The sequence below is a fragment of the Melitaea cinxia genome, chromosome 19 (assembly GCF_905220565.1).
Source record: "Melitaea cinxia chromosome 19, ilMelCinx1.1, whole genome shotgun sequence".
In the NCBI taxonomy this organism is placed as follows: domain Eukaryota; kingdom Metazoa; phylum Arthropoda; class Insecta; order Lepidoptera; family Nymphalidae; genus Melitaea; species Melitaea cinxia.
This window is the reverse complement of record NC_059412.1, coordinates 12,516,421-12,532,948: the sequence shown is the minus strand read 5'-3', so window position 1 is coordinate 12,532,948 and position 16,528 is coordinate 12,516,421. Positions and strand designations below refer to the sequence as shown.

Here is a 16,528-nt window from a genome sequence, read left to right as displayed (position 1 = left end):
CTTCAGTTTTTTAATATTTAAAAACATGTTATAAGCAAGCCCTTTTCCTCTCCTTTTCAAAGTCGTAAAGTAGAATACTACTGAACAATAGTTCATAAATTTTTTAAAGTGGCAAAACCTTGGTCAATGAATTATACAGGTTGTTGTGAAAAACGCAACAGTGGTGGTTTAGGGTGATTCAGAATCAAGTCTTGTATAATTCAAATTTACAAAAAAATCCGTTTAGCAGTTTAAGTAAAAAAAAGGCCCTATCACATTATTTTTATTTTTCCTGTACACAATACTCCATTCCGAAACATCCTTTAAAATATATCACGTATTTTTTAAACATTCTGTATTTAAAAAAGAAAAAGCTTACCTTATTGTTATTACTAATTTTTCTTCTGCTGGAATGCATTTCCGATAGTTGTTACCAGTTCCAGTAATTTTTGGTTTTATTGTATCCAGTAACAGGTTAAAAGTATTCGTTGACATTCTCATGTAATTAAAGAATCTCTTCTCATACATTTTTAAATCCAAAAAATAAGTATAATATAATCCTTTAGTCTTTCTCTCGCAAAGTAATGGATGCACCCAAAACTGTCTTTTACGTGAAATCTTCCGTTTTCGTAGTAAATACACAAGCACAGTTAGCGTGATTATCTTCTGCACGTCCATCTTGACACATCCTTGGAAGTCGACTGCAAATTTTTCGGCCGTCCACATGTCGCGCTTGCCTACGCACCGGCGACCATGGCCGCGGCGGCCTGGCCGCGTCTATGGTCGCCAGTGCGTAGGCAGACTAAGTCAACCGTAAGAGATAGAGATATGCTATCGCGGACTTTTTTGTAGCATTTTTATAGATTTTGAATTCTCTAGTACATTACTTAACTGTATGTTTGCTAGTTTACGCGGCGTTCGCGTGGAAAGTTCCCATTTGGCGAGATTTTTTGCGACCTCTTCAACATTTGTCGCCGTATTTCAGCTAATTTACATAAAAGCATAATAAATTATATACCTAAACCTTCCTCAAGAATTACTCTTTCTATTGTTGAAAACCGTATAAAAATCCGTTCAGTAGTTTTCGAGTTCATCGCGTTCAGACAGACAGGAGGACAGACAGGAGGACAGACAATTCAAGATGAACATCGCTTAAATCCAGAACAAAAAATTGTTTACGACCAAATATTGTCATCAGTTAATAGTAATGAAGGGAAAATGTTCTTTCTAGATGCACCCGGGGGCACGGGTAAAACATTTATAATTAATTTATTATTAGCAAAAGTAAGGTCTGACAGAAAAATTGCTCTTGCCGTGGCGTCGTCCAGTATTGCAGCCACACTTTTGAAAGGCGGGCGAACTGCACATTCCACTTTCAAACTACCTTTAAAAATTTGCAGTGACGACGTCTCTAGCGTTTGTAACATCTCAAAACAGAGTAAAACAGGTAAATTAATGCAGGATTGTAGCTTGATTATTTGGGACGAAGCTTCCATGTCCCATAAAGCATCAGTTGAGGCATTAGACAGGACAATTCGCGATTTACGCAACAGAAATTGCCCAATGGGTGGCTGCACCGTTTTGTTTTCTGGAGACTTTCGTCAAATTTTGCCAGTCATAGCAAGGGGGACTAGAGCTGACGAAGTCAATGCATCACTCAAAAGATCTTATCTTTGGCCACATATTACAAAATGTGAACTTAATACAAATATGAGAATTTTGTCCTCCAGTGAAGACAATAAACAATTTTCAAATAACTTACTTCAAATAGGTAATGGTGCATTTCAATCCGGAAATGTTAAAATCAATCTTAGTAACCTATGTGCTTTGGTTCAAAATGTGGAAGAATTGGTTGAGACCGTATATCCCGATATTACTAATATAACTACAAAGACTTTATATTGGTTTAAGGAAAGGGCTATATTGGCACCTACTAATGAACAGGTTGATAAAATTAATCATTTAATTATTTCCAAGTTTGAAGCACCATCACAGATATACTATTCAGTTGATACAGTTTTGGATACCGCAGAGGCAGTACATTATCCAACTGAATTTTTGAATTCTTTAGTTCCTCCCGGAATTCCTCCACACAAGTTAATATTAAAAGTGGGTTCACCAGTGATATTACTTAGAAATTTAAATCCCCCAAAATTGTGTAATGGCACGAGACTCAAAATAGTTAAATTAAAAAACTTTCTAATCGAATGCACTATTTTAACTGGCTGTGGTACTGGTGATACTGTTTTAATTCCCAGAATACCGATGATTCCCTCCGAATTACCCTTCCAATTCAAAAGACTGCAATTTCCAATCAAATTAGCCTTTGGTATTACTATTAATAAGGCACAAGGCCAAACTTTAAAAGTTGCAGGAATAGATTTAACTGATCAATGTTTTTCTCACGGCCAGTTATATGTTGCCCTTTCAAGGGTGACATGTAAAAATAATCTGTTTGTGTTTACTAACAATCCGTCAGAAGTAATGAACGTTGTGTATAAGGAAATATTTCAATAGAAATATTCCTTATACACAACGTTTCAAGTAAAAAGTATTCACTTTTAAATATCCGGTGCCTACCTTACAGCTTCATCATCAACAATGTGTAGATATCTTTGTCATCACATATACTTCTTTATCTATACCTAAAACACTGGATGTGTCTATAATATGCGAGGAGTTATTTCAATTACTCTAGGCTCCCATCACCACATCCTGACTTGGTTACTTTAGGACCAGCTGCAATGTTTACTCTTTCAAACATAATAAGAATTATCCAAGTCGATACACTGGCCTCGAAGTAATAGGGAAACATAGTCATTATTGGGGAGTTTCGACGATGATATGATATACCTAATCATCGTATTTTTAAAAACAGACAAACAAGTTACACATAAAAATACCAAAATCGTCATAGGTTTGCCTATAATATTTAAGAAGTTCCTGCGATTTCACCAGGATCCCATCATCAGATCCTAACTGGACAATGGGATCACCTGCATACGCACCATATATTAAAAAACATCCCTACGAATTGAGAACCTCCTCCATTTTTGAAGTCCGAAATCCACACGGGCGAAGCTGCGGGCGGAAGCTATCTATATAAATAAAAATGAATGTTGTTAAGCGCATAACTCGAGAATGGCTCGGCTAATTTATTTTTTTGTATGTTCCTTAAGGCCCACGGAAGGTGTTAATACAAAAAAAAATTTACTATTGACAGAACGAAGTCTGTCCGGGCAGCTAGTTGTATTATAAAAAAAAGACACAATAAAGGTATAAAATAACATTTTCTTTTATTTATTTGTCACTTAGAACGATAATTATCACCCCTACTAGACTACTACTAATTTAAGTAGTTTGTTTTTAGATTTGTAAATACACTGATGTTAAGTATATTTTTTTGCTTTCATTATTTTCATATTAATAGATTATAATTCGTCGGTTAAATAGAAAAATGGCATTATTCAAAAATAGCAAATTTTGCAATACACACATTTAAAGTTTTTATTTTATTCAACTTAACACGTTCACTGCGTTACCGGACATATATAGCCGGTAATGAACTTTACCGCGGTGCGAGCGTCAAAAACCAGTTTTTCTCGCTCGTGCGGCTTAATTTTAGGTACGATATTCTCTGAGTTAAAAGAAGACAAATATATATTATTGCTTCTTACTTTACGACGGTTTTATTACAATAGAAAAAAAATACATAGCATATTGGCCCTGTACGCACAGAACGAAAAAACTTTGCGTTCAGTGCGTTACCGGACGAATACGACTTGTCTGTGCATGTCCGGTATCGCACTGGTGGCGGGGGCGTATGTGTTAGTGATAATCTGACTTTGATTGCAGTTAGACGTTTGTCGATATTTATTATATTTTCCCGCTCTTTAAATACGTAATAGTTAAAAACTTTAAATTCAAAATGAAGCGCTCCCGAAAAATGCTTGCGAGTGTTTTCGAAGATAAAAAGGAAGATGATAATATAAAATCGGACGGCACAGGCACAAATCAAAAGATTTTACCTCCTGGTAAGAAAACCAAAGTTTTAAATAATATAAAGATTCCATCGCATTCAGTTACAGCTACATCACCTGGGCCACATTTTCAGCAGTCAATTACAAATAAAAATATTAATCAAAAAAATACATATGAAAGTCCCTCGACTAGTAATACATATACAGTATTACACAATGTCTCTTTTTCTGGATGTTCCAGTGAAGCTGGCTCACTTAGTGACTTATCTTATAATAATTTATTAAATGTTGATTGCAAGCTGACACCAGAATCTATAAAAGAATTATTATCTACACCAAAGTCAAATAAACAGAAAAAAATTGATACAGATCATATTCATCATACATATATGAATAGTAATCCTAAACAAAAAACCCTGGAGATTAATAACAATAAGACATGCACAATAACGTCCAAATATTTGATTAAAAAATGTAGCAATGCAGTTAATACCTCGCAAGCAATAGATTTATCATTACCGGATACTAGTTCAAACTATTGCGCGACGGATGCAATAGCTCGTCATCCAGAGACTAATCAGATTGTAAATGAAAACCCACATAATTATAGCGACATAAGTACAGACAGTGACAGAAATTATGAGCCTTCTAGTTCTGAAAGTTCTTCAAGTGATACAGAGACGGTATCTATGATTGGTGATGAAAATACAGTCAGTATTAAGAGTCCGTTGACTACGCCACAAGATAGCGAATGGGTAGATATTACCTCTTCGATGCCAAATATTGGTCATTTTAAAAATGAAACTGTAATAAATATTCCACCCAATGTGACATCACCATTTCAAATCTATAAGCTATTTGTTACTGATGACATTATACATAAAATGGTAGCAGAGACAAATTATTATGCAAATAATGTTTGTAATGATGAAAATGTCAAAAATAAGTCTAGACTGAAAAAGTGGGTAGACACAAGTTTTGAGGAAATGTGCACTTTTATGGGTATCTTAATGACAATGGGAGTGGTGAAACTACCAAGCCTATGTAACTATTGGTCAAAAAAGACATGTTATAAAAATGAATACATTCAATCATTAATGACGCGAGATAGATTTATATTGCTATTGAAATGCTGGCATTTCAGTAATGATGCAATTGATCCAACGGACAAATTATGCAAAGTTCGTGATGTTTTGAATATGATTTTGAGCAAATTTAATGAAGTTTTAACACCCGGCCAGTATTTAGTAATTGACGAATCTATGATTCCGTGGCGTGGATGACTGAAATTCCGACAATATATAAAAAATAAAAGCCATAAATACGGAATAAAATTATATAAATTATGTACACCTGAAGGGTATACATGGTCCATGATTGTTTATACAGGTAAAAATGATAGACCTGAAAACCAGCCACATGGCCATGATATCGTCCTAAGATTAATAAAAGACTTAGGTGGAAGCGGTAGAACTATTATAGCTGATAATTTCTATACCTCATTGGGTTTGGCAGAAGACCTTTTAAAGAAAAAAACAGAACTGTGTGGAACAATCAGAATAAATAGAAGAGGTCTTCCTAAAAATGTTATATCGACTAAACTGAAGAGAGGTCAGTGTATTGGCAAAATGAACAAAAACGGAGTTAAAATAATCAAATGGCATGATAAACGGACTGTTACGATGATAACAACTTGTAAGAATCATGTTGCAGCTGTAAAAGAGATAGGCCAAAAGAAAAGAAATGGTGAGCGAATTTACAAGCCAGAGTGTATATCTTTATATAATTTGCATAAGAAAGGAGTCGATTATAGCGACCAAATGACAGCATATTATTCGTCATTAAGAAGGGGCATCAAATGGTACCGAAAACTTATGATGAGTTTTCTTTTCGGTACGTGTGTTGTTAATGCGTGGATAATTCATAATAATATATCTAAGAAAAAAGAAACATTGATAGATTTTGTTGAATCTATTATACAAAACATCACTGGATGTACATTCCACGACGATATTAAGTCTTCAGAAAAAAAGAAGTACCATAGCTTAGAAAAAATTGCAAAAAGAAAACAATGCACACTTTGCTATCAGGAATTACGTAAAACAATGACTAGCCGGGAAGCTGATAAAAAGGTGCCAAAAGTTAAATTGATGTGTGTTGAGTGTAAGAAAGTTTTTTGTCTTGCCTGTTTTAATAAAGCTCATGAAAATATTGTTAATTAATTTTCTTTATAAATAAAAATAATATCGATAAATATTTGTTTTCTTATTAACATCACTATCTGTTTATCGACTATTAGAAAATTTCACCACTTTAGGTGCGCTACATGACATTTAAGTCCTGTAAGATGTTTATATCTATAAATGTAAAATTAGTAGTCCAATTCTACAACCAAGAGAAATGAATATAGTTTAAGGTTTTTAGATACCGATAAAAGTCAAAAAGTTGCCATAAAGTAAAAACTTAATGAGAAATAGAAGTTTAAAAAAAAATGGAGTACCGGACACATTAGTCTTGTTTCGCATTAGAAAAAATTATAGTACATAGCAATATCGTCTTGTACCGCACCAGTGGAAATATTGTATTTTTGAGCTACGCAGTGAACGTGTTAATTTTCCTTATAATGGTTATACTAGACGTAAGTGTTATAATTATAGCATTTTAAAGGTCATAAAGATCAAGATATCATTTTTATTTTAACTTAATTATAAAAAGGGGACATTTCTAGCAAGAAAAGTAATTTTTCTATATAATTAAAAACAATTCTTTGAACTTATTTCGGTAATTTTATAAAGATTTTTTATCCATATAAAAATAATGTTGGTTACAGACTTTCCAGTAATAATTATTAATTATACTTTTAGCAAATTTTGAGTAATGTAATTTTTCCAAATAATCGACGAATTTTCATCACTATATTTACAGATCTAAAATCAATCTACTTAATATGTACTTAATCTATTTTCATGATATCAAAAGGGATGGGTTAGTGTAGGGTCAAGATTTACAGATGGCGTTAATGTGGTGTTGGCAAAAATAATCGCAGAGTGGGCTCTATTTTAAGTATATTACTTTTCTCTGTGGTTCTAATTTTCTCGTTATTATTTGCATATTTGGTTGTTATTTCAAAGAAATTCATCTGTGTAGTGTATACGTTTTATACTTCATTTGTATAATAATGGAAAATTCACATGTGCTCGAAAACTTCACAACAAAATAAGTTTATAAAAGTAATTTACTCGTTCGATTTAATTATATATATTGTGAAAAATATTTTACAAATATAAATAAAAAATGAATGTATATATTATGATACTATTTCATTTTTATTTTATTTTTTCAGAGTAAGAAGAACAAACTTCTCAAAAGCAGAAGTTGATAAACTACAATCACTTGTAGGAAAATATAAACATATACTATTATGTAAAAAAAACTGATGGGACCAGCTCGAAACAAAAAGAGAACGTTTGGAATAATATTTCCAAAGAATTTAATGCAGTTGGTGAAACACCGCGGAGTGTAAAACAATTAAAATATAAATTTGATAACATAAAAAGAGCAATTAAAAAGGTACTTATATATTTGAGCCACTGATCTTGATATATTGTGTGATAAGTAAATTCTAACATAAAATATCTTTTGTCACTGTGTCTGCGGTTATGATTTAAGTGTTTATATATCATAATAGTACATTTTTACTGGGTCAGCTAGCATTATTTATATATTTATTCCTTATAGTTCTGAAGTAAAAAATCTAGGTATTATTTTTGACCAAAATTTGACCTGGAATTCACAGATTATGGAAATTAGTCGTAAAATGTTTACTGCTATTAGTTCCATTCGTAGGTTACGAAATCTTTTGCCAATTCCCACCAAGATTGCGTTGGCACAATCCATCCTTCTTCCTATTCTCGACTATGCCGACACCTGTTACCTCGACCTCAGGGAAGATCAATTAAATAAACTCGAGCGTATTCAAAACCTTTCTATTCGCTTCATATTTGGACTTAGGAAATATGACCACATTTCTGAGTTTCGCAAAAAGCTCGGGTGGCTCCCAATTCGACTTCGCCGGAATACTCACATTCTTTCACTTCTCTACTGCGTACTGTTTAATCCAAAGACGCCTTCCTATTTAAAAGAGCGCTTTGAGCTACTATCAAACTGTCACGATCGGTCTCTTCGATCGGATAATAATCTTATTCTTAAAATTCCTTCTCATACTTCTTCTTTTTATACTAACTCTTTTTCGGTACAGGCGGGCACAATCACTAGACACTTTTAAAAGTTACTTTAAGAAACACTATTTAAACTGATGAGTCACGTTATAAGTTTATAAATTTAATTTACTACAAATATTACTGACAATGACTTTAGCCGGTCCTTCCACTCTTCTGTCGTATGTATATTTGTATTTTCATATTCTTTATATATTATGTTTATATATATTTGATATATATATATATATATATATATATATATATATATATATATATATATATATATGTATGTATGTATATGTATATATTATGTATGTACACCTCCATGCCGTCTAATTCTTTAGTCATGTCCTTTTCATGCTAGAGGTTGTCTGGAAGAGATCGCTCTTTTAGCGATAAGACCGCCTTTTGTACATGTCTATATTTTCTTTTACGGTGTAAAATTTTTCTCTGATAGTGTACAATAAAGAGTATTTGTATTGTATTGTATTGTATTTATATAATAAAAACCAAAATTTTGTGCTACAGGAAGCTATCAGCAAGCGTCAGAGTATGTTAAAAACTGGTGGTGGCCGCCTGACATGATCATTACCTCCTTCACAAGATGATGAAGAAACTACTAATTGGTTAAAGTCAATTATGTCAACATCTATTGATGGAAATGATGCTATTTATGATGATGATGTAATCAAGGTATTTATTTCATAATTATAAAGTATAAGTACTAATATTTATTTTGTTAATATAATGCTTTTAATGATTTACACAAATTTACCAGCCCAATACTTTCCTTGCCCTTAAACAATATCAAATCGTACGAATTTCCTTTCTTTTGTATCTTAGGTATCAAATAAATAACACGATTTTAATTGTGATAGAAATAATTGTTATCCTGGGTTTCATAAAAGTTGATATGACTTTTTGAGTTTCTATGATGTACATAATATCAACGTAATTTTCATTTAATTTGATGTATTTTATTAATAAAGAAAACTTGATTTTGTTACAGCCCCATGAAGACGAAAATATCAAACTGGATATTGTAACAATTAAAAATTCTAATACTCACATCACAAAGGTGCACAAGATAACTAAATTTGTTTATTATATTCATTCATTCTATACATATAGTAACACCTATATTTATTTAACTTTTAAAGGTTGCTGAAAGTAAGACAGCAGAACCAGCTGGAATTGAAGCAGAAATTGTTTTTGACACCAGCACACCCCATTCATCATTGAAGAGACCAATGTCTTCACCGCTAAAATGTAAAATTATTTTATCCTTCTCTACTTTTTGATAAATACATTAATGTTGTTAAATATTTGAAAAACTCACTGTGGTTCAGTGTTCAGACAACTTGCGCTTTAGCTCGAAGGTTTGAATCCCAGGGAAACAATAAAAAAATATTTTGGTCATGTATGGCAAAGGAAGCTGTTGTTAACCGGCTTGTATAATTATAAACTGATTAGTGAATCAGATACAGAAATTTATCTGCCCTGTACCCCAGACGACTTTACTTTCTTTTAAAAAAATTGTAAAGGGAACCTAATATATTACTTTTAATTTTTGTAGGCAGGGCAAAAAGGAGGAGGGAAGTACTAAGCTGCAACTTAATTAAAAAAGCTCTACAAGAAAAAAAATTGAACGTTTTGGACGAGCTACATGACATGGAGCTCCAAAAAATAAAACAGAATATTGAGCAACAAAAAGAATTACATGAGCAAAAACTTAGACATAATGAAGAAAAACATAAGTTAGAAATAATTAAATTACATTTAGAGATAGATTTACTAAAAAATAAATAATTCAAATTAAGTAATTAATTTTTTATTTTAAAATAAATCCTAATTTTTGTCCATATTACCTCAACAACCCAACATATTAGCTGGTGATTAACTAACACATTTGATTAAAGTAATTATTTATCAGAGCAGTTCTATTATGGTCATCAGATCTGTTAATCGAACCTCTATATTCAAATTCCTCTTCATCCGAAGATAACGGAGTCTCATAATCCATAAATGATGGTGTAGGTTCTTTTATTTTCTTGCACATATTATAGAGCACTGCAGTAGCCACTATAATAGGTTGTGCTTTCTTTAAAATAGTGTGTATTTCCGATGATAGAACTGGAAAACGCTTTTTCCAACATCCAAACAGCCTTTCAATAACATTTCTTGTTCTAATTTGGCTTTAATTATACAGATTTTCTCCTTCGGATATTGGGTTACGTAGAGGAATCATCAAATATGGTTTTATTGCATAGTCCTTATCACCAAGTAACCAGTATCCTTCAAATTCACCAGGTTCCAGTCTACTTTTTATTATAACACTGCAGTTAAATATATGGCTATCATGACTACTGCCAGGCCAACGTGCTACTATGTTTATATACATTTCTGAATCGCAAATAACTTGCACATTTATTGAAAATATCAATTATTTATTCTATAGTTTTCTGCGTCTATGCCACCTAACAAGAAAAAGTACAGAAAAAATAAATTATAATGTATAATTAATAATGTACCAAATTTTTAGTGTTTTACAACAACACTAAAAATAATTAGTACACTGTATTATGAAAGATAATAATTAAAAGTTACACCTCTTTAAATGAATTTAAAATACAAGTACCGTAAGACCTGGCAACTTTACCAAAGGTAGTTAAATTTGCCATAAGCCGACTTACGAGACAAATTAATTTGTAACGTCAAAACCGTATATTGTTTAACGCGTGTAAAAGCCTTAAATCAAATTAGAATATTTGATTGGCAACATTTTATTTTGTACGACAACCCAGATCTCATAGATTTGACATTGTTGGCGGTTACTTTTTCCTGTGATAACTGTGAGTGAATTTGTGCTCCGAAACTTAAATAAAAATAAGTAGGATAAACGTTTGTTGCTTTACCCAATTTACTCTTAGAAATCATTGTTGGCAAAATTACCAACCCAGTACAAAGTTTTAGTGATGTCAACTTTGCCATGTTTTCTTAAAGACTAGGGCTGTCAAAAAATATTTTAAAATTATTTAATTCGACAATTAAATTTAGTTTGTTACCTACCTTCTAAAATGATAGAATTTGGATGTGTATGCTTTTCAACCTAATGTATCGATATGCCTAACCTAATGCATGTTTATAAAATAATAGTGATAGTTTGATTTTTGAAGTTCATTAAGTAAATGTAAAGATCTAAATTGATTGAAAATATTTGACTTTGATTCTTTAAAATAATTAAATATTTTACTTACATTTTTTTAGAATATGGGAGATCGATCAAGGCGTAAGTTGGGGAGCAGAGTTTACAAAAATTATTCCCCAGAAATGCTAAGTGCGGCAGTAGATCTGGTAAGCCGCAAAATTATTTCATCTTTGGAGGCGTCAAAGCGATTTCATATCCCAAGAAGACAATAGACACTAAAGTAAAAAGTAAACATTCTAAAAAACATTAGAGCATTGAGCATTTATTTCACGGAAAACTTCCAGGCAAGTGGTCGATCAAAAATTTTTTAACCCGCCACAAAGAGATGCTAACGATAAGAGCCGTACAAAACATCAAAAGGGTTCGAGCTGCTACTAATGCTGATGACTTTGAAAATTATTTCGAAAATTTAAGAAGTTCTCTTCATAATATACCACCTAAAAATATTTTAAATTATGACGAGACAAATCTCGCAGATAATCCCGGGTCAACAAAGTGTATTTTTAAACGTAAGATCAATCCGGAACGTGTAATGAATACTACCAAAGGCAATATTTCGATTATGTTTGCAGCGGTGGCGCATGGTACCCTGTTGCCCACTTACACAGTTTACAAAGCTGAGCATCTATGGATAACGTGGTGTGTAAATGGACCTAAGAACGCCCGATATAATAGGAGTAAATCTGGTTGGTTCGACTCGGCAGTTTTTCAAGACTGGTTTAATTCAGTTATCATACCATGGGCAGACAAACTAGATGGTCCAAAACTAATTATAGGCGACAATCTTTCAAGTCATCTTAATGTTGACATAGTGCGTAAATATGAAGAACGGAACATAAGATTCACTTTCTTACCACCAAACTCAACTCATATATCTCAGCCGTTGGATGTAGCGTTTTTCGGTCCATTGAAAAGGAAATGGCGCCAAGTTTTAACCCAGTATAAAATAGATAATCCAGCAGAAACACAAATTAACAAGGCTAATTTCCCGATGTTGTTAAAATCCGTACTAGAGGCTACACAAATAACTAATAAAGCAAATATTTGCCCTGGATTCAAAGTAACAGGCATAGTACCTTTTAATCCCCAGAGACTATTACGAAAGCTACCCGATTATGAAGAGCAAAACAATTATACCATTGATACGACACTTTTAGATTATTTGAAAGCAAATCGGACACCGAACCCAGTACAAAAGGTAAGAAACAAAAAGGTGAATATTGCTCCAGGTAAGTCTGTATTATCTCAGGAAGTCCAATTATTGATGACGAAAAAAACATCCAAGTTATTTGAACAAAATAGTAAAAATATATCTGAATCCTACTAGACTTCACTTGATCCAGAAGCGAGTCTTGAAGCAGAGCAAGTGACCGATGCACTTCATTCAGAAACCAGACAAAAGGTTACTATTCTATCAGAAGTAAAATTCAGTCCTGATAATTACGCCTATACTGATTTAAAAAAGATGTACTTGCAAACCTTAAAAGATTTGATCAAAACTACAACATTGTATCAAATAGTAAAAAGCTTCTGCACGTCATCCAACCTGAAGGAGAAGAGCTTTCAAAGTACATAGATTATGAAAACCCAATACCATCAACGTCTGCAGATAATTTAATTACAAACAAAAAAAGGGTATCACTTCAAGAAACTAAACTATGTAATGCAAAAAAGAAAATATTATGGAAAAGTGACGACAGTAGCGAAGACGACAATTTTCAGCATTTGTTCTTGAAATGGTACACGTCCAGGGCCACTGAAATGTTCTGTAAAAATATTTCGAATGTTGTTTCCTTCTTCATTCCTTTGTCTTGTAAAACATTTTTCGAGAGGAGTTAATCTTTCAGACCGCCGCCATTCAACAGGTTGAAATTTGATTCTTCTGACATCTTCACGGTCCACACTTTTGGAAGTAAAATATCTGGCACGTGACTTTTTTAGCAAAAAATTGTGAAAGACACAACATGCTAAGACAATATAATCAATATTTTCCACTTTAACGTTTATGCTTTGGCGCAGAACTCTAAATCGTATAACCAGTATGCCAAAAGCGTTTTCGACAACTCGTCTTGCACGTGAAAGTCTGTAATTAAATATTCTCTGTTCACGGCTAATATTTTTGAATGGAAACGGTTTTATTATATGACGGTTTAGGGAATAAACTACAACTAAATATATATAATTTATATATATTTCATAAATATTTATATAATGTTCACTATTATTATTATCATTATTATTTAAGTTTAATTTCCTTCCATATAGAGTTAATTGTTTTTAAATTATCCTTCCCAGGGGTATTTATAGGTTTAATATGAAAACAAGTTTGCGTTTTTTTTTTCTTGTGTTTTTCCTTTTTTTTATTTTTACGTTTGTTAATTTAAATTTTAAACGGATGGATGGTCGTAATTGGCCTTTTTGATTATATTTCATTCAAGTTTGTTTTATAATTTTTTCTGTGCTGTGTACCATCCCTTATAAGTAAATAAATAAATAAATAAAAAGGCACTATCCCCCAAACAAACATAAGACACAGGTACATCACCATAAGATAAGGGGCACGGTTGTGGCAAATTCAATTTATCTTCTACTAAATTTCTATAAAATTTTGTAATTTTTAAAATAGCTGAAGCACATCCATTTGTTCCGACATGTACAAACATAAATTCTTAATTAGCATTAACCATTGCAAACAAAATAATACTAAAAAAGTGTTTGTAGTTATAAAACAATGAGCCACTATCTGATGGTTTTTCAATTTGTACATGTTTTCCATCTATAAATCCAATTACATAAGGGAAATTCCATTTTTCTTCGAACTCTTTTGCAGTTTCTAGCCATTCTGCTTCTGTTGTAGGCATCTGAAACAATATTAATATCAAGCTTTACTTTTTCCAGGATTGTAATTCAGAGGCTCCACCAGCTGTAAAAAGAAACAAAGTTTCAATTTTTCAACTAACCAATAATTCATTTGTCTCTATTCCCTCATCTTCAATTATTCCCTCTCCTTCACCATCACTCACTTCAGTTACATTTCCTCTTACATCTCCGCAATACGAATATAATGAAAATTCCCTGAACCATCCAAAGATTATTATAAAACGCCATCCTAAACCTTCAAGTACTTCCATTGAAACTCAACAATATGCTGCTACACAATCATCAGCAAACAGTCCACAAATAGCAAATACTAACTTTGGTACAATAAGTCAAGATGACCGACGTAATTATAGTGATCATGAAGAATTATCAAGAAACATGTCCCCACTGCCTCCAGCATCAGGAAACACTTTACATTACCTGAACCATCCAAAGATTATTATAAAACGCCCCCCCCCCCCCCTAAAACCTCAAGTACTCTTATTGGATCTCAACAATATGTTGTTTCACCATCGTTTGCAAACAGTCCACAAATAACAAATAATAGCTTAGGTGCAATATCCCAAGATGATAGTCTTGATTATGTTAATCACAAAAAATCTTCAGTAATTTGCGAAGGAAAAAGAAGTCAGTTAGGACAGTTTTTATTGTATAATAAAAAGCATGAGAATTAGGTTTTTAAGATAATTAACTGGGATATCATACCGTTTGTAATAATTACATTATAAAAACTAATACAAGATGTATTTTTGTGTACCTCTCTTCTTTAAAATAATCATTAAAATGTTCGATATAACATTCGAAATTGAACTGAAATGTCGAAGCACGGTGAGAAATTTGGCTCGAGAATTATACAACACTATAAAGCGCTTCATAAGATCTTCACTTCACAAAATCGAAAGCGATGAAGAAGAACCGCATCCGAAGAAAAGACGATGTGCTCATTGCCCTCGCCAAATGGACAGAAAATATTTCACGCTGTGCTACAGATGTAAAAACAATGTGTGCCCCAGGTACTGCAAACATATAAGTATTCTTTTAAAAACTACGCCTAAATGATTCTGTGCAGCTTTCATGCTAAAAAAACTTATAAATAAGTATTTATTTTATTATAATCTGCGATTTTTATTTCTTTACACTCTAGATTAGTTGAGCGTGATCTATGGCGGGTTAATCATCTGGATATTCATTACGACAATCATTTTTGTCCCTGGATCGTTGAAAATGTGTGTGATATTGAGCCACCATTATCTGTAATATCTTCTAATACAGATTTACTGTTTATGCTGCAAGCAAACATGCCACTGACTTCTTTTCCTGAACAGTCACCCAATACGTCTAGGAGACGAGTAATTAGTTCCTGTAAAGATAAAGGAAACGTAAGACAAAGACATATTGAAGAATGGAAAGATAGTAAAAGGAAAAAAAAACTAAGAAAAGGCATAAAGTATGAAAGTCGTAATGGAACTAAAAGGGCAGGAAATTCTTTAGGACCAATGTGTCACGTTAATTGCAGACAAAAATGTTCCACTAAAATTAGTCATTATACTAGAATTAGCATTTTTAATACATTTTAGGATCTGGGTAATCGTAAAAAGTAATGGACTTTTATTGCAAATCTAGTTTTATAACAAAAGAAATGTAGACAGTTTACTGATATTTTATCGAAACGTAATTTTACATCAATATATCAACTACCGACTAACATAAATAATCAAGAGAGTTGTACGATTGTTTGTAAAAAAATGTTTCTAAATACATTTGCAGTAAGTGTGTTAAACCCGTGTTACACGCAACAATAAGTTGTAGCAATTTATCGTGGCGATCAGATTGTTACAATTTATTTTTGTGTGTAAACGGGAGATTGTAGCGATTTATCGGGATTGAAGTTGGATTGGATGGTTGAAGCCGACTGGCATCAATTTCTGGGAATCGTAACGGAATTGTATCGTGTCGGAACGTGCAACAGTTGCACCAATTTATCGCTTCGATTTCATTTAGTGTCCAATCTGTTTTTACGCTGTAAGGTTGTTTCGTGACAGAGTGTTATAGAGTAATCATGGCTGAAAATGCAAGTAAACAAACACCTCGTGAGTTTTTACTTGAATTCATAGAACTGTATAGAAGTTTTACCTGTTTGTGGCTCGTAAAGAGCAAAGATTACTCCAACAGGAACAAAAAAGACCTAGCTTATATGGAGCTAGTTAAAAAGTTCAAAGAGTTTGATCCGTCGGCAGATAGGAACACTGTCGTAAAAAAAA

The 16,528-nt window shown here is 32.5% G+C and overlaps 2 protein-coding genes across 2 annotated transcripts; both read left to right on the top strand.

Annotated features, from left to right (window-relative positions):
* Positions 1–8,772: 8,772 nt before the first annotated feature.
* On the top strand, positions 8,773–10,002 carry LOC123662991. Its single transcript, XM_045597755.1, has 3 exons — positions 8,773–8,872; positions 9,340–9,448; positions 9,756–10,002. The coding sequence occupies exons 1-3, from the start codon at positions 8,819–8,821 to the stop codon at positions 9,986–9,988; spliced, it is 396 nt and encodes a 131-aa protein (XP_045453711.1). The 5' UTR covers positions 8,773–8,818; the 3' UTR covers positions 9,989–10,002.
* A 1,710-nt stretch (positions 10,003–11,712) lies between these two features.
* Positions 11,713–12,963, top strand: LOC123662766 (MFS-type transporter clz9-like). The gene is made up of 2 exons (XM_045597566.1): positions 11,713–12,585; positions 12,715–12,963. The coding sequence occupies exons 1-2, from the start codon at positions 11,713–11,715 to the stop codon at positions 12,961–12,963; spliced, it is 1,122 nt and encodes a 373-aa protein (XP_045453522.1).
* Positions 12,964–16,528: the final 3,565 nt, after the last annotated feature.

What these genes read in the sequence shown, in the direction of transcription:
- LOC123662991 (XM_045597755.1), top strand. Translation starts at nt 8,819, where the DNA reads ATGTCAACATCTATTGATGGAAATGATGCTATTTATGATGATGATGTA. An exon ending in ATGATGATGATGTAATCAAG is followed by an intron (nt 8,873 to 9,339) that starts GTATTTATTTCA and finishes TAACTTTTAAAG; the next exon opens with GTTGCTGAAAGTAAGACAGC. An exon ending in AATGTCTTCACCGCTAAAAT is followed by an intron (nt 9,449 to 9,755) that starts GTAAAATTATTT and finishes TAATTTTTGTAG; the next exon opens with GCAGGGCAAAAAGGAGGAGG.
- LOC123662766 (XM_045597566.1), top strand. Translation starts at nt 11,713, where the DNA reads ATGCTAACGATAAGAGCCGTACAAAACATCAAAAGGGTTCGAGCTGCT. An exon ending in CACCGAACCCAGTACAAAAG is followed by an intron (nt 12,586 to 12,714) that starts GTAAGAAACAAA and finishes GAATCCTACTAG; the next exon opens with ACTTCACTTGATCCAGAAGC.